This window comes from Rhinopithecus bieti, unplaced genomic scaffold (genome assembly GCF_001698545.2).
Source record: "Rhinopithecus bieti isolate Rb0 unplaced genomic scaffold, ASM169854v2 scaffold_41061, whole genome shotgun sequence".
Classification (NCBI taxonomy): Eukaryota; Metazoa; Chordata; class Mammalia; order Primates; family Cercopithecidae; genus Rhinopithecus; species Rhinopithecus bieti.
The window spans coordinates 96,657-119,644 of NW_016816717.1; the positions used below are offsets into that span (position 1 = coordinate 96,657).

At 33.8% G+C, this 22,988-nt stretch overlaps 2 protein-coding genes across 5 annotated transcripts in view; one reads left to right on the top strand and one right to left on the bottom strand.

The window, feature by feature from the left end:
* FGF7 (fibroblast growth factor 7) overlaps nucleotides 1-17,147 on the top strand; it is a 66,785-nt gene extending 49,638 nt beyond the window's left edge. The window contains exons 3-4 of the mRNA XM_017855182.1: nucleotides 12,004-12,107; nucleotides 13,199-17,147. Coding sequence (XP_017710671.1) covers nucleotides 12,004-12,107; nucleotides 13,199-13,393 — 299 coding nt within the window. The 3' untranslated portion in view covers nucleotides 13,394-17,147. The remainder of the gene's footprint in view (nucleotides 1-12,003; nucleotides 12,108-13,198) is intronic.
* LOC108517316 (protein FAM227B) overlaps nucleotides 1-22,988 on the bottom strand; it is a 208,261-nt gene that overhangs the window by 50,539 nt on the left and 134,734 nt on the right. For 3 of the 4 annotated variants that reach the window (XM_017855175.1, XM_017855179.1, XM_017855176.1), the window contains one exon: nucleotides 18,041-18,272. The exons of the other annotated variant lie outside the window; for it this stretch is intronic. In XM_017855175.1, the coding sequence (XP_017710664.1) occupies nucleotides 18,190-18,272 (83 nt within the window). In that variant the 3' untranslated portion in view covers nucleotides 18,041-18,189. Of the gene's footprint in view, nucleotides 1-18,040; nucleotides 18,273-22,988 lie in introns of those variants that run through there. 4 annotated transcript variants of the gene reach the window in all.

Consider the following 22,988-nt stretch of genomic DNA (forward strand, 5'->3'; position numbering starts at 1 on the left):
CACACACCTGTAATTCCAGCTACTCGGGAGGCTTAGGGAGGAGAATTGCTTGAACCTGGGAGGTGGAGGTTGTAGTGCGCCTAGATGGCGCCACTGCACTGTAGCCTGGGCTACAGAATGAGACTATCTCAAAAAAAAAAAAAAAAAAAAAAAAAAAGAATGTGGCAAATGTAATGCATTTATATACAGAAGAAAGATGACAGATATGTAGAGTACTGAACATAAGTAATCAATAACTTGTTTTATTTAAAAATGAAAAGTTATGATTTTCTAATCAAGAATGGTGAACCTGGTCTTTTTGAGAGTGGCAACAGCATCTCATGCTTTATGTAACAATAATGAGTATCCAGAAAAGCTAGCTGACATTATATAATTTCTTGGCTAGGAAGCAGCTGAACACAGGTTTGACAGTTTGCTGAAGGGGGAGCTGTGGTCTTCCTGACATGTGTATCAAGATGTAAAGGGCAGCCAGAAAAGATTTATCAAGCTAACTAAATGCTGACACATGTAGGAATAAATGATAGCACCAGAAGAAACTTGGAATCCCTCGTGACAGTGAAGTTCTGGATAGGAAAATGAAAGACATGACAACACAGGTGTTGTTTTCATTTTTTCTTCTAGTTTTATCTCATGACTTAAGAAGTGAAAAAAAAAAAAAAAAAGCTGTGGAAGTAAACACCTGGCCATTAACAACAGTGTTGAAAATAAGACTTGTCTTTCTGGCTGCTGGCTTAGAATAACTGAAAAAATAGGCTCCTGGAGTTTTATGTACATTTTTTGAAGAATGCATTTGAAGTAAAATGAAATTGGGGTGCATTAGTTAAGATTCAGTTTGGCTTAAAAAATTGTTTATTTCTCCATGCAATAAACGTCTGGAGGAGTGACAACTCTGCTCCACAAAAACATCTGGAAGTTTCCAGGTCCATTTAGCTCACTGTTCCACAATCTCTTTGTTCTCATAACCCAAGGTAGAATCCAAATTCCAGCAGGCATATGGAATAAAGGGATTAAAAGTGAGCACAAAGGGCTTCTGCTGGCTATCTTTTATGGAAGATTTTTGGAAGTTGCCATAGGACATTGCAGTTAAATCACATCAGCTAAAACTTGGTCACATGGCCACATTAAGCTGCAAAAAAGACTGGAAAATGGAAAGTTTATTTTATGCAGTCAGCTAAAAATTCTATTGCCATGGAAAATGGAGAGAATAAAAGTTGGGAACAATCAAGAATCTTTACTCAGAAAGTTGGGGAGAAAAATGCCTACACATGATTGAACATCATAATGAATGACATTATACTGTCATAAGCCTGAAGACTTATGGGGCAAAGATATGACAAGAAGAGAATAGAAAGCTTATTATGCCTTATAAGAAAAGGGCCAGAATCAAAACGTGGAACCTCAAATGGGTAGAATAAAAGCACAGATGCAATGATAAATAGTAGATGGAAAAGTTACATGACATTATAGATGAAGACATTTCCCAAATTTGCCAATGACAAATAAGAGAATGGAGTTGCTAATTTTTGGGTACCATAAATTTTAATATATTCATGTATCAGTTATTTGTGATTTATTCTATGCCAAATTATAAACAGAATTCAAGTGGCTGAACTAAAACTCACCATTTCTTAAGCAATTGTATGTGGACCACTCAAATGTTTCCAAAGGTACTTGGGCGATTAATTTAACTAAAGGCATACTGTAATCTTTTTTAACTGATAAATTTTTTAAAATAATGTTGTATTTTTTTTCAATTTAGAAAAGAATGGTTTGAGTGCCTCCACAAAGATATCAAATATGAATGCCTGGAATTTAGAAATATGAGATAGATTTACTCACAATTCAGTTAACTCATTCTTTCATCATTTAATGAAGTCATGATGATGTTCACTGTTATATAAATAAGTTCATTCGTTGTCATATGTTGCTAAATTTATAACCTTAACAAACCATTGGTTAACAAGAGAAAGCATAAAGAACACTGAGTTAAATATAAGTTATTAGAAGCATAAAATAACTCAAAATTCGCTTTTATTTTATTTTTTAAACTGAGGTTTTACGGTTAACTTTTAGATAATTTGACAATTTACGGTTAACTTTTAGATAATTTTCTTCAGATCAGTACAGTCCTAGTGCCAAGAATGGGTCTGGAAATAAATAATAAACACTTGTTAAATATCTTTGTATGCTACAGAAAATATTCTGACAATCATATTGGAGTTGGTCTCACGTTTTGGAGGGGTATAACGACTCTCTACACCTGCAATGTTTTATTTATGGAGCACTATTTGCACTATTTGCAATAGAAGAATAAAATTATTTCTCTTATTTCAACATTTAGAAACCAAAGAAATTTTAAAAATAAGTGAGCTAATTTTTTTAAAGCATAGAAAGAATTTTAATGATTAGATCCCAAAACTAGATTTTGTCATCTTTGATGCTATAACATTTGTATTTCAACATATATTTATTTAACTCACTTTTAATTCTACACATGCTATATGAGGTCATTTTGAAATTTATGCTTTCAAAATCATGAGGTTTTAAAATGTAATTAATTTAAAGAAAATGAAGAACATTCATCATTTGTTGAAGGGGAACAGTTGACATTTGCCTTTATATATAAAATATATTTAATCAAACTTTATAATATAACCTTGAAAAATACACTAACCTAAAACAAAACTTACTTTTGATAGGCATACTTTTAATTGTATTCAAATTCTAAAATAATGACAGAATTAAAAATATTTTAAGGAGATGGTGAGATTGTGTTACTATAAAATACGTTTATGGTCTACATCAAGGAAAATAATGAACAATATTCTGTCTTAGGCTTTCTATATCAGTCCAGTTCTTGCTGAGACACTTATTTCAAGTAAATAATATAGCTGGTAAAGAGTCTGGAATTCATGCCATATGAGAAAGGGCCAAAGAAACTATGGATGATGGGAAGCATGATTATTGTCTTTACCTCTTTCAAGGGCTGTTATGTGGAAATGGTATGATTTATTCTGCATAGCTTCAGAGGATATATTCACGTATAATTGGTAACACAATCAGAGCTACTTGCAAATGTAAGGAACCACCTGAAAACTGGTAACCTACAATAAATTAATGAGATTATATTGCTGACAGGCAGGTAAATCAATGGGACAAAACAGTCAATAAAAGGTAAAAGAGAAGCATCAGTAAAAAAAGGAATAGAATGTTTAATAAATTATGTTGAAAAAAACTAGATTGCTATTTGAAGGAATAAAATATCAGTTTAGGGCAGGAGCCCCCAACCCCTGGGCTGCAGACCTGTACTCGTCTGTGGTCTGTTAGGAACTAGGCCACAGAGCAGGAAGTGAGTGGCGGGTGAGCAAGCATTCCACCTCCTGTCAGATTAGCTGTGGCATTAGAATTACATAGGAGCGTGAACCCTACTGTGAACTGCATATGCCAGGGATCTAGGTTGTGTACTCCTTATGAAAATCTCACTAATGCTTGACGATTTGAAGTGGAATGGTTTCATCCTGAATCTCCCCCTGGTCCCCGGCCCCTGACTGCTGGTTTAGAGTATCATCTCACACCATACCCCAGAATTAATTCCAGATGAATTTAAAATAATTTGAATTTATATTTAAAATTCACACTATAAAAGTTAGAATAAACTATATTTCAGACAATGGTATGGAAAACATACTTTTAAGCATAGATACAATATAATAAATTATCACAAAAGATCTATATAGAATTGGCTACACAAAAATTGATCAGTTTGATTAACTTTTCACCCTGCACTCCGGTAGGGCACGATTAATGAAATATGAGAATTAGGAATAGAATAAGGAAGGTCAACTGAGCCAAATAGTGCATAAAAGAAAGCATTATTGAAAGCACTCTTGGATTTGGCAATTAGGAGTTTATTCATGAGCTTGAAGAGAGAATGCCAATAAAGAGATTAGAAGTTAGGATGCAAAAGTTAAATTGAAGCAAAATGAGCAGATTCTAGCTACATGTTTAAAAAAGTTGGTGCTAGTGAAAAGGAACCAGGGTAGTCCTTTGAAAAGATTTCAGAGTTAAGGACAGGGACATTTTATTCATTTGACCCACAGGCACAGAGCTGGGAGCCTGTGGAAATTTCAAAGGCTTGCAAATGTATTTAAACTTTAATATTAAGATAATGACAGTAAAATTTGAAAATAAAATATACAGATTAGCAGACATTTAACAAATAAAATATTACACTAATTTTATTATTACATTTATTAATTTTTTCATGACATCTAAAAACAATTTGATTTTTTTTTACTTTGTAACAATTCCCAAGAATGTACACAATTTGCAGAAAATTTACAGCTAGAGATAGGCGCGGTGGCTCATACCTGTAGTCCCAACGCTTTGGGAGGCTGAGGCAGGTGGATCACTTGAGGTCAGGAGTTTGAGACCAGCCTGGCCAACATGGCGAAACCGGGTCTCTACTAAAAATACAAAAATTAGGTGGCCGTGGTAGCGCATGCCTGTAATTACAGCTACTCGGAAGGCTGAGGAACAAGAATTCCTTGAACCTAGGAGGTTCAAGACCTTTGACAATTTGGACCTAACTCTTTTCCCACCCTCTCACTATTTTGTTACACTTCCTATTCCAGACATATAAGCTCTAATTTCAATCTTCTGAACATGACTTTTGAATCTCTGCTTCCGTGGCCTTGCACATAGTACTTTCATCTCTCAATTAGCATGTTTCCATCTTTTCTACCTATGTCAGTTCTATTCATCCATCAAGATCTAATTCAAGCTCTGTTCCTCAAATCCTCCCTTGACCACTTCTTTCTTTTGAATTCCTATTTTATTTACTTTCCTGTTTTTTTTTTTTTTTTTTTTTTTGCAATTGGCATATACTGCTAGGTTTTATTTTTTTCTGTGGAAAGAGAAAATACTAACTGAATTTTTGTATATATTTATTAATATCCAGATGTGATATCATAATTAAAGTAATCAGATCAAGTTTCTAAAATATTACTGTCTCTTATTTTCCATTCCCAAACACCTGAGAGATACTGTACACTTAACAAGTGAAACAGTGGTCTGTATGTCGAGTATTTGTATCCTACAATTTCCAAAGTGTGTTTTTATTATGACCTTACTCCTCCTTACTGTCTGTATTTCACAAAAATAAGTTATCCATTGGGTAAGCAGATCTTAATCTATTACCAAAGACATTTTTAATAGTAATTAATAACAAATCCCGTATGTTCTATATATTCGGGACACGAATAAATAATGCAAAATGTCAGCACAAATAGTTTCTCTACACTCAATATTATATCATTAAAGACAGCTGCATTTAAAAATTAGTAGACTTTGTATTTTAGAACACTTTTAGATTTACAAAAAAAAAAAAAAAAAAAAAAAAATTGAGCACATAGGCTGGGCATGGCGGCTCACGCCTATAATCCCAGCACTTTGGGAGGCCGAGGCGGGCGAATCACAAGGTCAGGAGATCGAGACCATCCTGACTAACCCAGTGAAACCCCGTCTCTACTAAAAATACAAAAAAATTAGCCGGGTGTGGTGGCGGGCGCCTGTAGTCCCAGCTCCTCCGGAGGCTGAGGCAGGAGAATGGGGTGAACCTGGGAGGCGGAGCTTGCAGTGAGACGAGATCTCACCACCGCACTCCAGCCTGGGCAACAGAGCCAGACTCCGTCTCAAAAAAAAAAAAAAAAAAAGCAGATAATAGAGTTCCCATAAACAATCTCCATTTCCCCCCACAGTTCCTCCATTATAAACATCTTGCATTAACGTGGCACATTTGTTAGAATAGATGAGCCAATATGTATTTATACTGTTAGTTTATACTAAGGTCCAGGCTTTGCTCTGTATAGTTGTATGAGTTCTGACAAATGTATATTATGTATCCACTATTACAGTATTATGCAGAAGAGTTTCACTGATTTAAAAATCCCCTGTGATTCAGCTTTTCATCCTTTTTCTGCTCTCCTCAAGGCCCTTGCAGAATGTCATTTGCCTTTGCCAGAATGTCATATGGCTGGACTCATACAGCATGTGGCTTTTTCAGACTGGTTTCTTTCACTTAGCAATATGTACTTAAGGTTACCCTTGTCTTTTAGTGGTTTCACAGCTCAATATCTTTTTATTGCTAAATAATATTCCAATGTATACATGTACCATAGTTTGTTTATCCATTTACCTATTGGGTATGTTGTGTCTAGTTTTTGATGGTATGGATAAAGCTGCTATAAATAGTCATGTTCAGGTTTTTGTGTGGACATAAGTTTTCAATTCAATTGGGCAAACACCTGGGGGCATGACTGCTGGATTACATAGTAAGAGTATGTTTAGTTTTTAAGAAACTGCCAAACTGTTTTACCATGTGACTGCACCATTTTGCATTCCCACTAGTAATGGAAGAGTTTTGGTTGCTTTGCATCCTTGCCAGCATACAGCATTCTCAGTTTTTTGGAGTTTAGTTGTATAGAGGTATCTCATTGTTGTTTCAATTTGCAATTCCTTTTTAAATAATTTCAACTTTTATTTTAGATTCAGGGGGTACATGTACAGGACTGTTACCTGGGTATACTGTGTGATACTGAGGTTTGAGGTATGACTGCTCCCATCACCCAGGTACTGAGCATAGTACCTAATGGTTTTTCAACACTTCCCTCATCTACTCCCCACCAGTAGTCCCCAGTGTCAGTTGTTGCCATCTTTATGTCCTCAAGTACCTAGTGTTTAGCTGCCACTTATAAGTGAAAACATGTAGTATTTAGTTTTCTGTTCCTGTGTTAATTTGCTTAGGATAATGGCCTCCAGCTGCATCCATGTTGCGATTCCTTAATGATCTATGATATTGAGCATCTTTTCATATGCTTATTTGCCCTTTGTGTATCTTTAGTGAGGTGTCCAGATTTTGCCCACTTTTTAACTAGGTTTTTTTTTCTTATTGTTGTGTTTTCAGTGTTTTTTGTATATGTTTGATATATTCATGTATTTTTTGCATATATGTGTATGTTGGTGTGTTTTAATGATGTAAAATGAATGGAATCTATAGCCTTAAACATAATATAAATTTATAATGGTTAAGATTTCCCACTCAACAATCCAGGCTTGACAGAAAACCATAAAATTTACTTAAATTTAAATGTTTTCTTCTTTGTTGATACTAGTTCTTAGTTTTAACATGCCCAAGAGGGTATATTTGATCAAGGACAAGATTAAATGTTCTGATTGGCTAACCATCAAACCGCTGCCTTCACTTTTTTTCCCAACTTGAAAATAATATTTAGTTATCATGCTAGCACAGCCATATTAATATATACCCCCTCAAAACTTTAAATATAAAGCTTTAAAGGTTTCAGGAAAAAGAAATATTCATGATGCTGAGATTGGTGGGCATGGATTCCATGTGGTGAGACACTAAAAAGTAATTTTTCAAACAGAAAAGTTAAAGCACTTTAAAATCACAAACCTATTGGTAATTAAAAAAAGAATTAGTATCAATTTCTGAAATACAAGATTAGAGGGACACCTAAAATTCTGAAAGATTTTAGAGAATTTTTTTGAAAAATAATTGCAATTTAGATCAAAATTCCTCACTTTTCATTCCAAGTGTGATATAGGTTTAAATAACAAACAGACAAAAAGGTTTAGATAAATTCATGAATTATTGAACCAGAGGATAAAAAATAGGGAAGTCATTTAGGGCATAGTCTCTAGTGTGTAAGGGTGACATCCTAAATAATAAATTTATGCTATTGTTGACAATATTGCTGACGAGGCTAAACGGTCAAAGAGTTTGACACATTGCCTGGTTTTTCATGTTATATTGCATGAGCTGATTCTCTCCCTCTCTTTTATTTATATTTTTGAACTGTACCATTATGCTACCATGGACATCATGTCCACAATTTGATGGATCTATGTAATATGCTTTAAATCTTTGGGAATAAATTTACTGAGTGCTACTTATGTGAACAAACTTCTCTTAAGCACAAATGGAAATCCACAAAGAAAGATAGCCTCTTCTATTTGTTTTATGTGAGGCAACAGATACACTGCTGGCAAACAGACCAAGTATAATTAACTTATATTCGTAGCTAACTTAATATCTGCATATTACATATTTTTCTAATATGTATTCTGAGCAACTTCGTGGCTTCTGATTTGGAGGGCAGGATTTCATAGTTAATACTTCCTTTTTTTTTTTTTTTTTTTTTTTTGAGATGGAGTCTAGCTCTTGTCGTCCAGGCTGGAGTGCAATGGTGAAATCTCAGCCCATTGCAACCTCCAACTCAAGGTTCAAGTGATTCTCCTGCCTCAGCCTCCCAAGTAACTGGGATTACAGACACCCACCATCATGCCTGGCTAATTTTTGTATTTTTAGTAGAGACGGGATTTCACCATGTTTGCCAGACTGGTCTTGAACTCCTGACCTCAGGTGATCTGCCCGCCTTGGCCTTCCAAAGTGTTAGGATTACAGGCGTGAGCCACTGCATCTGGCCCATAGTAAATACTTCTATAAATATTTGTGCATACTGAAAGGAACATCACTCCCCACGCTGCAACTGAACAAAAGAGTGAAAATGTTAATTTCTTTATTCTTGAGCTTTTCTTGAATAAAAGAGGGTCATAGGACATGGAACAAAATGGACTAGAAAATCAGGGTTGACAAGGTATTGATTCTGACAACACTGCTTAATGCTCTCCCCAAGAATTGTCTTTTAGATACATTGATTTCCCAGTATTAATGGTATTTTTCAAATATGTCAAGCAATTAAGAATATATGTCTATTCTAATCTCAGCTAAAGGTAGAATCTTTTCAAAGAATTTTTGGTATCCTTAACCCTAATATGTGGAGGGATAAGATTAAAAATGTTCATCACCTTATTTTTATTTATTTATTTATTTTTTGAGACAGAGCCTCACTCCACCCAGACTGGAGTGCAGTGGTGTGACCTCGGCTCATTGCAACCTCTGCCTCCCGGGTTCAAGTGATTCTCCTGCCTCAGCCTCTCAAGTAGCTAGAATTACAGGAATGCACCACCATGCCCAACTAATTTTTTTTTTTTTTTTTTTTTTTTGTGAGATGGAGTCTCACTCTGTCGCCTAGGCTAGAGGGCAGTGGCACTGTCTTGGCTCACTGCAGCCTCCACTTTCCGGGTTCAAGCCATTCTCCTTCTTCAGCCTCCTGAGTAGCTGAGATTACAGGCACCCACCACCACACCTGGATAATTTTTTGTATTTTTAGTACAAACAGGGTTTCACCATGTTGGTCAGGGTAGTATTGAACTCCTGACCTCAAGTGATCCGCTTGACTCGGCCTCCCAAAGTGCTAGGATTACAGGTGTGAGCTACCACACCCAGCCATCATCTCTTGTAAAGTGCAGTAAAGAAACAGTGGGCAATAGACAGGCAGGGGATAGAAGAAAACATTTTGGGAGTAGGGCAATATGAACTTATTGTCATGACTGGACCTAAAAGGGAAGATGTCTGCCTATCATAATTAACAATAACTCTATCAGTCCACATTTATGTTTTACAATTGTTCTGTCAAAGAAAAGCCAGCAAACGTTACAGATTCCAGTCCCTAATAACTGATCATGAAAGACATTCCAAGCTTGTGCATCAGCATTCTCTTTTTATCTAAAAGAAAATATATTAAATAAAGGGAGGAATAGCAGGAGTAAAGAGACTTGAAGGAAAAGAAAATATTTACTTCTTAATGATACTTTACAATGCTAAGATCTTTAGAAACCAACTATTCCATATGTCTTTTAAATATTAGGTTGATGCAAAGGTAATTACAGTTTTTGTCATAAAAGTAATGGCAAAAGCCACAATTAGTTTTGCACCAACCTAATTGATACATTTATTCCATTTTGGACGCAAATATGTTGAATCAATGAATTTCTTCAGTATTTTTCATTGTATTAGTACAAATTTAACCTAATAGTATTCTTCTGCATGTTATTTCCCTTTGTGCTTCCTTTAATGAAGTGAAGTTATAGTTACCAAACAGAGTGCTCTAAAAGGGCAAGGCTTGTCTGTGAATTGAGCCTGGCACAGAATTGGCTCTTGGTGAAGATCTGCTGAATGTTACATGAATGCATCAACATCATAATCCTTCATGTGCTTGTAAGCAATTACTAAATTTTCCTCTAGCCTATTCAAGCCTGTGTTCTTCAAAATGCTTTCTTTTAATTAAGATTATATATATCTTAATTAAGATGTATATAATTATATATATATATCTTAAGATATAAATATATGAAGACAATGTAGAAGTAAATAAAGAAGAGTTGTTAAACAAGTCTCTCACCTGAGGGAGGCAGAAGTTCTGCTAATTACACCAAATTTTCAGTGATTAAAGAATGAGTGATGTGGGAAAAGTAAGATATATATCTTAATTAATATATATAATCATATATATCTTAATTAATGTAAGATATATATATATCTTAATTAAAACAATATATATGGACATGTTTGCTGTTTCTATTAGGTTTTAACTTCTGGTGTTCAGAACCAGGGCTGTTTTTCTTAATTTGTATCCTAAAACCACAGTAGGGTTCTATGCATTGTGATAATGCTTAATAAATACATAAAAAGATTAATATCCATTCATTTGCATTTTCTTAATAAAACCCAATTTCTAGATGAACAGCTGTGAAACTCTCAACTGGACAAGCTCTGACTAGTGTTAAGTACAGTATATTGGGAAAAGGGCTTCTATATGCAATATATATGTGAAGCAAATGACAAATATTAGCTAGGCTACATTAAATCCCAATGACATGAATAGAAATTTTATTATTCAGATAGCAAAAATGAAGTCAAAAAATAAATAAGAGAATGAATTGAAGGTATGGGGCAATACAATTAGTTTTTTCTCTAAGTCAATATTTTAGAAAGTAGCTTTTGAAGGCCCAATCACACAGATAATTGACACTTTGACTTTTCTTTGCACTGTGTTAGACATAGGTAAGAGAATGACTCAGGGCTGTACCTTCATGTAGGAAATATAATTAATAGCAAATTGCATAAAAGTACACTAAAATTTTAATTCTTACATCATTTTAATAAATTTCTTGAGATTTTACTTTATTTAGTGTGTCATTAAAACACAAGATGTAAGGAAGATATATATAATAAAGGAAAATAGTAAGTTATCATTCTTGTGTAAACACGTTTCGTAAATACAATTTCAACAAAGATTTAAAAGTTAATTACAATGGTATAAAGTTATGAAGTATTATAGAAACAGGATTTATAATTTTGTTTTAAATGGTCTTTTCATGTATGAAAATACTATCAGTTTAAAACAATCTTTTTTTAAGGCAGTAGGCTCTATTTACCATCATTTACAATTACTTTAATTAGAATTTTCTTCACTTTCGTATATTCAAGAGCTATTCTGTTGGCAAAATTTTTTAAGATAAAGTTTATTCAAATAGAAAAGTAATTATATAATGATTAAGAGCCAGAATATCTGGGTTCAAATTCCAGTTCTGCTACTTATCAAGTATAAGAATTTGGGCAAATTTCTTAGTTTCTCTGTGCTTCAGTTTCCTGATCTGTAAAACTGGGATAACAAGACTACCTGCCTCAGTCTGTGGTTACGAGTAAATGCGTTAATACATAAGAGCAATGTAATAATCTTTGGTATGTGGTATGAGTTCAATAAACATTAGCTATTATTATAGTAAATTAGAAATTTAATTCTAGAGAATAAAAAGCTGAACTCAAATATGTGACTATTTATTTGATACAGACACATTTTCTACAAAATAAAAAACCCATCAGTTTGTACTTCCCTTATATAATGACTATTTTGGTGTTTGTATCTGCTGTGGGTCAGGGGTCTTGGGCTGAGTAAATAATCACATTAAAAATTTTAAAAACTTCCAATTAAAACAGAAATAAGAACAAATGGCCATTCTTGGATCATCTGCAAAGCTGAATGAATACTTGACATGTCTTTCTGTGATTCCTTGCAGATATCATGGAAATCAGGACAGTGGCAGTCGGAATTGTGGCAATCAAAGGGGTGGAAAGTGAATTCTATCTTGCAATGAACAAGGAAGGAAAACTCTATGCAAAGGTATTGATAATTGATAGCTTAGGGTTAATTTTAAAACTAATTTTGTCAAAATATCTCACCTTTCTGAAAAGTAAAATGGAATTAATTTATCTCCAACTGTATTAATATAATGATTTTATTAAAATACTTTTTACTCAAACATTAAGAAAAAAATGTTTTCTGTGTGACTTTGGACAAATGGCTTGTTCTTTATATTTTGGTTTCTTCATCTGTAAAATGAGTTGAATGAACTGACCTCTAAGCATCCTTCCAGCTCTAAAATTCCATGTGCATTTTAGATATTTAAAATCCAAAATTCCATTTGCCAGTATTAAAGCTCTTTTTGTTAAAGGTCACCCAATTTGCACATTGCTGACATGAAAATTCTTGGGAAAAAAATCTTGAAATGTTTAGTTCATTTATCAACATCAATCTCACAATCATGGGCTTTGAACTGTAATTATTCACATTGTTCCTACTTCACTACAATGCAAAATATGTAACAGTTCATCCCACTATAATAAAATATAATTGGTTTTCCTTTATATTCCCACAGCTCAGCATAATGCCTGGGACAGGCTAATTACATAATGATACAGGTTTAATTGAATGAACAAATGATTGCATGGATGAACAAACAAATTAACCTTTTATCTTCCATTACCATTGAAGACAATGTAGAAGTAAATAAAGAAAAGTTGTGAAACAAGTCTCTCACCTGAGGGAGGCAGAGGTTCTGCTAATTACACCAAATTTCCAATGGTTAAAGAATGAGTGATGTGGGAATAGTAATGAGACCTGTTACTTAGGAGGAACTAGGTCCTAATTTTAAAGAATAGTTGACATGAACTGCCAAAAAGCTACACATATTTCATAACTAACTGTGTAGTACATGGTGTTTTTATTTTAAATTTAAGATATCTTTTTATGCAAATATACTACATAAGTATAGCTAATAAACTACATTTGGCCTGCTCAATCTGAGGGTTAAAAAAAGTCATGTATGTTTCAATTCTCCCAAATATTACCTTACTCTTCGTTTAATTGAGCCTCTCTAAAAATCATTTGGATAATGTTTGTTTGTTTGTTTGTTTGTTTGTTTGTTTTAACAGAAAGAATGCAATGAAGATTGTAACTTCAAAGAACTAATTCTGGAAAACCATTACAACACATATGCATCAGCTAAATGGACACACAATGGAGGGGAAATGTTTGTTGCCTTAAATCAAAAGGGGATTCCTGTAAGAGGAAAAAAAACGAAGAAAGAACAAAAAACAGCCCACTTTCTTCCTATGGCAATAACTTAATTGTATATGGTATATAAAGAACCAGTTCCAGCAGGGAGATTTCTTTAAGTGGACTGTTTTCTTTCTTCTCAAAATTTTCTTTCCTTTTATTTTTTAGTAATCAAGAAAGGCTGGAAAACTACTGAAAAACTGATCAAGCTGGACTTGTGCATTTATGTTTAAGACACTGCATTAAAGAAAGATTTGAAAAGTATACACAAAAATCAGATTTAGTAACTAAAGGTTGTAAAAAATTGTAAAACTGGTTGTACAATCATGGTGTTAGTAATAGTAATTTTTTTCTTAAATTAATTTACCCTTAAGAGTATGTTAGATTTGATTATCTGATAATGATTATTTAAATATTCCTATCTGCTTATAAAATGGCTGCTATAATAATAATAATGCAGATGATGTTATATAAGGTATATCAGACCTACAGGCTGCTGGCAGGATTTGTCAGATAATCAAGCCACCTAACTATGGAAAATTAGCAGCATTTTAAATGCTTTCTAGTGAAAAATTATAATCTACTTAAACTCTAATCAGAAAAAAAGAATATTCTCAAAAAATATATATGAAAGTCAGTAAAATAGATAATTTAACAAAAGTACAGGATTAGAACATGCTTATACCTATTAACAAGAACTAAATTTCTAATGCTGCTCAAGTGGAAAGGGTATTGCTAAAAGAATGTTTCCAAAAATCTTGTATATAAAACAGCAACAGTGATTGATGATAATACTGTACTTCATCTCACTTGCCACAAAATAACATTTTATAATTCCTCAAAGTAAAATTGAGAAATCTTTAAGTTTTTTTCAAGTAACATAATCTATCTTTGTATAATTCATATTTGGGAATATGGCTTTTAATAATGTTCTTCCCACAAATAATCATGCTTTTTTTCCTATGGTTACAGCATTAAACTCTATTTTAAGTTGTTTTTGAACTTTATTGTTTTGTTATTTAAGTTTATGTTATTTATAAAAAAATCTTAATAAGCTGTATCTGTTTCATATGCTTTTAATTTTAAAGGAATAACAAAACTATCTGGCTCAACTGCAAGTTTCCCTCCCCTTTGTGACTGACACTAAGTCTAGCACACAGCACTTGGGCCAGCAAATCCTGGAAGGCAGACAAAAATGAAAGCCTGAAGCAATGCTTACAATAGATGTCTCACACGGAACAATACAAATGTGTAAAAAATCTTTTGCCACATATTCTTGCCAACTAATTGGATCATATAAGTAAAATCATTACAAATATAAGTAGTTACAGGATTTTAAAGTTAGAATATATTTGAATGCATGAGTAGAAAAGTATCATATTTTAAAACTATGTGTATTTAAATTTAGTCATTTTCTAATCTCTAGAAATCTCTGCTGTTCAAAAGGTGGCAGCACTGAAAGTTGTTTTCCTGTTAGATGGCAAGAGTGCCCAAAATAGAAGATACAGTTAGGAATAAGGGGCCCTGAATGTCATGAAGGCTTGAGGTCAGCCTACAGATGACAGGATTATTACAAAGATGAATTTCCACTTCAAAAGTCTTTCATTGGTAGATCTTGATAGCACTTTATATGTTCACCAATGGGAGGTCAACATTTATCTAACTTAAAAGGTATGCTAACCATTGTGGTTTTAATTTCAAAATATTTGTCATTCAAGTCCCTTTACATAAACAGTATTTGGTAATACATTTATAGATGAGAGTCATAAGAAAAGACTAGGTCAACAAAAACAAAAGATTCATTTGATTTTCCTGTGGTTCATCTACATGACTAGGATGTAGGAAATTAGAAAAACTGCCCTTCCTCAGATATACTCTTGGGAGAGAGCATGAATGGTATTCTGAACTATCACCTGATTCAAGGACTTTGCTAGCTAGGTTTTGAGGTCAGGCTTCAGTAACTGTATGCAGTCTTGCAAGCATACTGAGGGCAGAGGAGGACTTTGTTTTTCACATGTGTTTCCTTAGTGCCTAGCAGACTATCTGTCCATAATCAGTTTTCAGTGTGAATTCACTGAATGTTTATAGACAAAAGAAAATACATAATAAAACTAATCTTCATTTTTTAAAAGGGTAAAACATGACTATACAGAAATTTAAATAGAAATAGTGTATATACATATAAAATACAAGCTATGTTAGGACCAAATGCTCTTTGTCTATGGAGTTATACTTCCATTAAATTACACAGCAATGCTGAATTAGGCAAAACCAATATTTAGTGGTAAATCCATTCCTGGTAGTGTAAGTCACCTAAAAAAGACTTCTAGAAACATGTACTTTAATTATTTGTTTTCTCCTATTTTAAATTTATTATGCAAATTTTACAAAATAAAATTTGCTCTAGTTACACACACTTAGAATTCTAGAATCTTAAAACTGTAAGAGGTCTCCATCCCTCTTACTCATTTGTAGTCTAGGAAATTGAGATTTTGATACACCTAAAGTCATGCAGCTGGATAGATATACAACTGTCACAAGAGTCTAGATCAATTAGCACATGCTTTCTACCCTTAGACTATTAGTATTATTAGCTAGTGGTCTTCTGGGATTTTTGTTTTTTATTTCTATTGAGATATACATTTGTACACAAACGTATACATTTGTACACAAACATAACTATGTCTTGGCAATGCACTTCATACAGAATTACTAATCTATACTGTGATGATTTGACTCAAAAGGAGAAAAGAAATTATGTAGTTTTCAATTCTGATTCCTATCCGTCTTTTGTTTACGAATGGAAAGCTTTGTGCAAAATATACATATAAGCAGAGTAAGACTTTCTAAAGTGTTCTTTGAAAGAGAAAATTAAATATATGAGTTTCTAACAATTAAAAAGGAAAAAATCAAAATACAAAATGATAACAAAAGTAAACAAAAGATACTTTCAAAGCAGTGAACAAAACATTTTGACATAAGCCATAATATAAATTATAATATAAAAATATAAAAGCCATAGTATAAATTGTCAGCCTGTGAGCTGGCTACATATTCAATTTAATGACAAGAGAAGGGGTGCTGGAGGTAAATTCTTAGGGTTTCTATCTCATAGAGTTTGCTCTTCTGGTTCTCTAGACTGCCAAACAACATAAAGATGTACGAGGGGACCTAGCTGTAGTAAAAGCAACCCTATAACAACAAAAACTCTAAAACAGTGCCCCTCACGATTTTCTACTGAAATATCTCTAATAGTAGAGGTATAAAATAAGAGGTTAGAGAATAATGCAAAGGGGGCCCACCACAGGCAGAACATTTCTTTTCTCCTAAGTGTGATTTTTGCATCTTACTCCATAATATATTTGTGGTTGTGTTAATATGACAATGTCTGCAATTAAACACCAGTAAGCAAAATTGATACATCAGAATGACTTACAGGGCTTATCATGCAGTTTCATTTACATCCCTACCCCACTGCCATTTACTTGAGTGTGAATGAGACACAAGAGATTCTTTGCCTCCAATAATCCAACTTTACACATAAATAACACAAAGCTAAAGGAAACCAGAATTCAAATTCATCATGCATAGGAGCAATAACAAAAATATTTAACAGTCAGTATGGGTGATTGCTGGCCAATCAGAATACATCACTGATATATCAAAACGGAGGCAGGCCACTAGGACTAACCTGTGGGTATCATTCCTATGATCACCCTAAAACAGAGTTGGGAAAATATCTACTAACTTGTCTCTCTGGTTTGAATTCTCAATATGTATCTTAATATGAAATAGCTCATTAAAACTTCATGTGTAACTATTTCAGCATTGTTGTCAGCTTTATTCCACTTCTGTACAGTATTTATTTAACCAAGCTGCTGCTTTCAGTGAAGGTCACTTGTTCCTTCAGGGACACATATACACCCACCTATCCTTTAATTTTGAATGGTTTGTTGAGAAAATTTACTTTCTCTTGAGTTGAAAAGACTTAACAGGAAGCAAGAAATAATACAGTCCTAGCCTCTTTCCAGTAACATCTGATTTCTCCATTCTCAAACTATACTTCTCAGGGAACCAGATATTTACTCTCGTCTGGGAAAATGCCTCTTATATTTTCCTTTTACTTTCTGGTTATCATGTGGTTGCACTTTCCAAATCCTTATCATTGAATTTATGAGAGCCTACCCAAATGTATTTTCTTTCATTTATATTCTAATAATTGAAATGTGAGATGAGAATAACATTTCACTTATGAAAAACTCTTCTCTTGATGAATCCTTCCACGTGTTAGTTATCTATTGCTGTGTAACAAATTAACTTAATGGCTTGAAATAAATATTTGTTTTCTCATAGTTTATGTGGCTCAGGAACCTGGGCATGGTTCAGCACAGTGTTTTTAGTCAGAATTCCTCATGAGGCTGCAATCAAGGTGCCGACCAGGGCTGTAGTCATCTACCTCAATATTCAACTCAGAAAGGGATCCACCTTAGATCCTCACTGGCTGTTGTCAGGACCTATCACTTCCTTACCACGTGGACCTCTCCACAGCACTGCTTACAACATTACAGTCTGTTTCCCACAGAGCAAGAAATCAGAGAGTGTGAGATAAAGTACCCAAAATGGAAGCCACAGGTTTTTTTTTTTTTTAATACATATAACCTAGTTTCAAAAGTGATGTTACCTCTGCCTACACTCATGAGGAGGGTATTATACAAGGGCATACATACCAGAAGGTGGGGCTCACTGGAAACCATTTTACAGGCTGCCTAATCCAAGTCATAAACTAGATGTTTTTAATGTCACTGCCATAAGCTGGGATTCTACAGGGTCAAATAAGCGTAATTCATGGCTTTCAGTGGAGATCCATTCAGCAGAGAAAGAGATGAAATATGTATATTCTCTGTGGAAACATTCTTGATTCTTCCTTGAGGGATACTGCATAGTCCATTCCTACACAGGATAATTAAGAAAAGGTTTGAACCACAGTCTGGACTTCCTATTAGCTTGAGATGTGCCTACTTAGAACTCCCAATGTAGCGGAAAAACTAACAATATCCCTTTGCCTCCACATGAAGCAAATTACCCTGCCATCAGACTCAACATGAAGATAATCCTCCCTTTAGCTGACCTGCCTCAAGAGAATAAGATCACAGATGCCAGCTGGAATTCCTTTGGGCCATAGTGTTTTGTTCTACACAATGAAGGCAATAAGCCACAATTTACCCAAGACCATCTGAGAACAAGACCTAAAAAGACTTGAAAACAATTGATTTCAATGGTAGGTGCACACTGGTATCCTCTGTTCTATATATAATATATATATATTGCCTCTGCCTACACTCATGAGGACAGTATTATACAAGGGCATACATACCAGAAGGCAGGGATCACTGGAAGCCATTTTACAGGCTGTCTAATCCAAGTCATAAACTTGGATTACATATATAGAGAACAGGGGATACACACACACACACACACACACACACACACACACACACACACAGAGAGAGAGAGACAGAGAGAGAGAGAGAGAGATAAAGAGAGATAAAGAGAGATAAAGAGAGAGAGAGTTAGGCCCCAACGCAGGCCAGTTACATCAGTGTATATGAGAGGCGGCCCATGCAGTGGTATTTTTAAAATTCCCCAGAAGATTCTAATGTGCCTCTGCAGTTGAGAACTAATTAGGTAAATGCAAACAACAACAAAAAACAAAAAAACCTCTTCCGAAACTATGCCTGCTTCTTCATCTTTGTCTCTTCTTTAAACACTTTGAAAGGCCTTATTCCCTTCCAGTCCCTCCCGCCCCTAGGTTTTCCTAGATGCCTCTGTATTTTCTGCTATTCACAATTGGGGCTCACAGGAAATGCACACACTAGAAAGAGAGCTACAATTGTTTTTGCATCAGAATGATTATGGAATACAAAGTGCACAAAAGTTCTCCCTCCCCCACCACTCTCAAACAGAACAGTCAGAGTGATTCTGTTAAAATATATTTCAGATCATGCATCCTGTTTAAAACTGCAATTGTTTTCCATATTCTTCAGAATAGGAGCCTGTCCTTACAGTGGCTAAGGAGTGGCAATGGAAGAAGGTGAGTAATTAAAAACTTTGTTGCTGAATTAGGTGGGCAAAACAACAAGAAAAGTAATAAAATCTAGAGAAATTATGCACTTAAGTTGTTTGGCAGATATCCCTGAATTCTCAGTTCATTTTAAAGAAATACTGGATACTATAGACAATATTGAATGGGTATAATCATTATTAGAATCATATTCAGAGGAAAGGGCATAGCTCTACATCGAAAAATGACAAATGAATGTACCTTTCTATGTTTGAAGTAAATATATTTAGGGCATGTACATATCACCTTAATAATTCTTCACTTGACTGAAAATTTTCCATTAATCAACCAATTAATAGATACAACTAGGCTAGATGAGAGGGCTTCTACTTTACTATTACTTCTTTATTATATATCTCCTATTGTTGATTGTTTTTGGTTACTTCAATTTTTTTTCTAAGATAAACATGAACAATTTATATATGCTTTTTTGTATTTCTGATTTTCTTAGGACGATTACAGGAAATAAAATTGAAAAACCGATTTTCTGAAAGTTTTTTCCAGAGTACATTTTAATCAGCAGTGCCGGGAGTAAATATTCTTATTTTTATACTCAAAATGTAGTCAGCTCTTATTCTTGTCTCTTCTTCCCTTTGACTCTGTGAATATGGTAAATCACCAACACTCAGCTAACTTCTTTCTCAACATCTATTCAGATTCATCTCTTTCTTCATCCTTCTATAGCTTTATTACTTCATGCCTAGAATTTAGCAATAGTTCCTTAATCTTTCTTGTTTCAAATTCCTTCCCGTCTCATATGCTGCCTAATTCTTTAATCTTCCTATAATACTGCTTTGACTATTTCAGTTGCCAACTGAAGACCCATATTGGCTCTTTTTTGCCTATTGGGTTTAGTTTAAATCTCTTAAACTAGCACCCAAAGCTGTCAAACAATTGGCTGTAACGTGACTGTCCAATCTTCTCATTGTTCAATATAAACCTCATAGTTTCTTTAGTTCATTGTATTTATCATGATTTACACAAGTTGTAAATTGATTCTGCCTTTGAGTTTTGTGTATACTGTCCCCACTGCTTAGAATATCTCTACGTCCTACTTTCAATCAATCCATACCCTGCTCTGCTCTTAAAGACAAGGCTCAAGTTTAATGAGCTATTCCCAAACTTGCCCCTGCCTTATAACAATTTTTTCCTTCTCTACTATTGCACTCTACTATTCCTACTATTGCACTCTAATATAGTAATTGATTGCACACACACACACACACATACACACATATATATGCAATGTTTATGTATATGTGTCTTCATCTACTTCAGTTAAACAAGCATATATTGACAATTCTACCATGTTTGTATCAGGCACTGTATGATAAATATATGTTGAGTGTGAAAAAAGTAAAAATAACTATTGCCTTTTTAAAATTCCACATGGAATCTAGTAGGGAAATAGAACCTCAAAAAGTACTTAATACTATTAATACTTGCTTACTAATTGATCCATATTAATAATCTATTGATAAAATATATAATAAATTTTATATACAAAGATCTTTCCAGTCTTGTCATCATGCCTACATAATCTTATCTATTGCTATACAAAGGTCTGTGTTATATATTGGCGAGTTCCTTTAGAATCTGTTTTAAAATATGCTATTTAACAAATGCAGCAATCACTATGTGAGGTAAAAACACATCTATATTTTTATAAAATTCTGTCAGTCACAGGTTTCAGAGCACAAAATATTTGATAGCATTGATAGTGATGCTAGTCCTGTATACAGTTTAAATAGCATCCATTAGGAAAAGCAAGAGATCAAAACTTTTTGCTTTTGAAGTACTTCATCTCTTATCCTTGAAAGCTTAGTGTGTTCAGCAATTCATGCTCATAGGCCTTCTTAGAATGAATCAGGTAACAATTGTGTAACATTTTTCAGCTTTTCTCCCTGTTCTTTATTCCTCTCTGTCATTGTTTTGCTAGGTGACAGTGCTTATCTCAATTCAACTCTAAGTTTCTACAGTTAACAACGTTAATTGTTAATTTTTCATGTTTCTCATTTATTGTACATGTCACTCAACTAGCTACTCATTTGTCTAACTTGTATGATATTGCTCTATAATGAAAAAAGAAAAATGTTACTGTTTTGCTAATAAATCTTCCTAATTAGCTCCATTCACTGTTTCAAAATAATATTTGGATTTTATTCTCTTTCAGAAGAGAAATATTTACCATGCTTTAATGTTATTAAGGTTAAATCACAGGTGATATTTTATTGTCTTCTAAATACTTCATTATTCAAATTTTCTACATTAATATATATGATCTTTATTATCAGAATAACAATGGCAACTGTAGTTTAAAAAATTATCTTCTCCACATTCAGTTTTTATGGAGCTGGAAGAGTGGATGTTGGTGCCGCATTCATGTAATAAATAGCATGGTCTTCTCATGAATGATCAAACCTGGTACCCACATTGCTCATCTCATTCAATTAACTAAACTCACTGAAACTCCATAATTTCATAACAATGTAGTCATTGTTACCATATTTTAGTGGTGACTGTGTCCTGAATCTTCTTCTTGAATCTGTTCCTTTATCCAGTAATCACCAGGATTGCTCAACTCTTCTTACCTAATGTCCCTGTCTCATCTCTTCCTCACTACTTTCATGACCTCATTAAGTTGTACCTAAAGTTTAGCAATAGCATCCTATTTGTTTTTCTGTTTCAGGTCCTCATTGTCTCAATTCCTGTTTAGTTACCTAATATTCCTAAAACGTCATTTAAACTATGTCAATTACTAATTGTAGAACCCACATGGTCTCTCTAGGGCTCACTAAATTTGGGTAAAATTCTTTAAACTGGAAATCAAAACCATCAACAAATTGGTTCCATCCATCCGGTCCAATCTCCTCACTGTTCACAAACTTCATAGTCTGCTTAGACCACTGTTCATGTCATTTTGTATACACACCATACTTCGTCCTGTCTCTGGGATTTGTCTATATTGTCTTTATCCTCCAGAATGTCTCAACTTCTCACTATCAACCAATACCCTGCTCTGCCATCAAGAACAAAATCAAGATTCTCCTTTTTAATGAATTATTACCAGACTTGGTCCTGCCTTACAATGATTTTTCTCTTCTGTAAATTCTCACTGCATGTCAATCTATGCCATTGATCTAGCATTTAGAGAATTTTTATCTCTATCTCAATAGAGGATGGATAGGCATACCTATATGTCTATCTATCCATGCATCTACACTTATCTACTTAAGCAACACAAATACACACATACTTATATAAATATATGTCCACATCTATTTCAGTTACACAAATATATAAAGGGGTCTGGGTACGTATGTACGTGTATATATATATATGTGTGTGTGTGTGTGTATGTGTGTGGTCAATAGTACAGTGTCAGGCACTATAATAGTGATAATAAAATCCATGCCTCAAAATTTAAAACAACTACATACTTATAGATATATAACCAATTTTATGAAGATCAGATTTGGAACAAATGAGCCTTTGGAACCACTAAGAACCATAAGTGATAGCTGACAGACTGTCAAGAAAAAAAC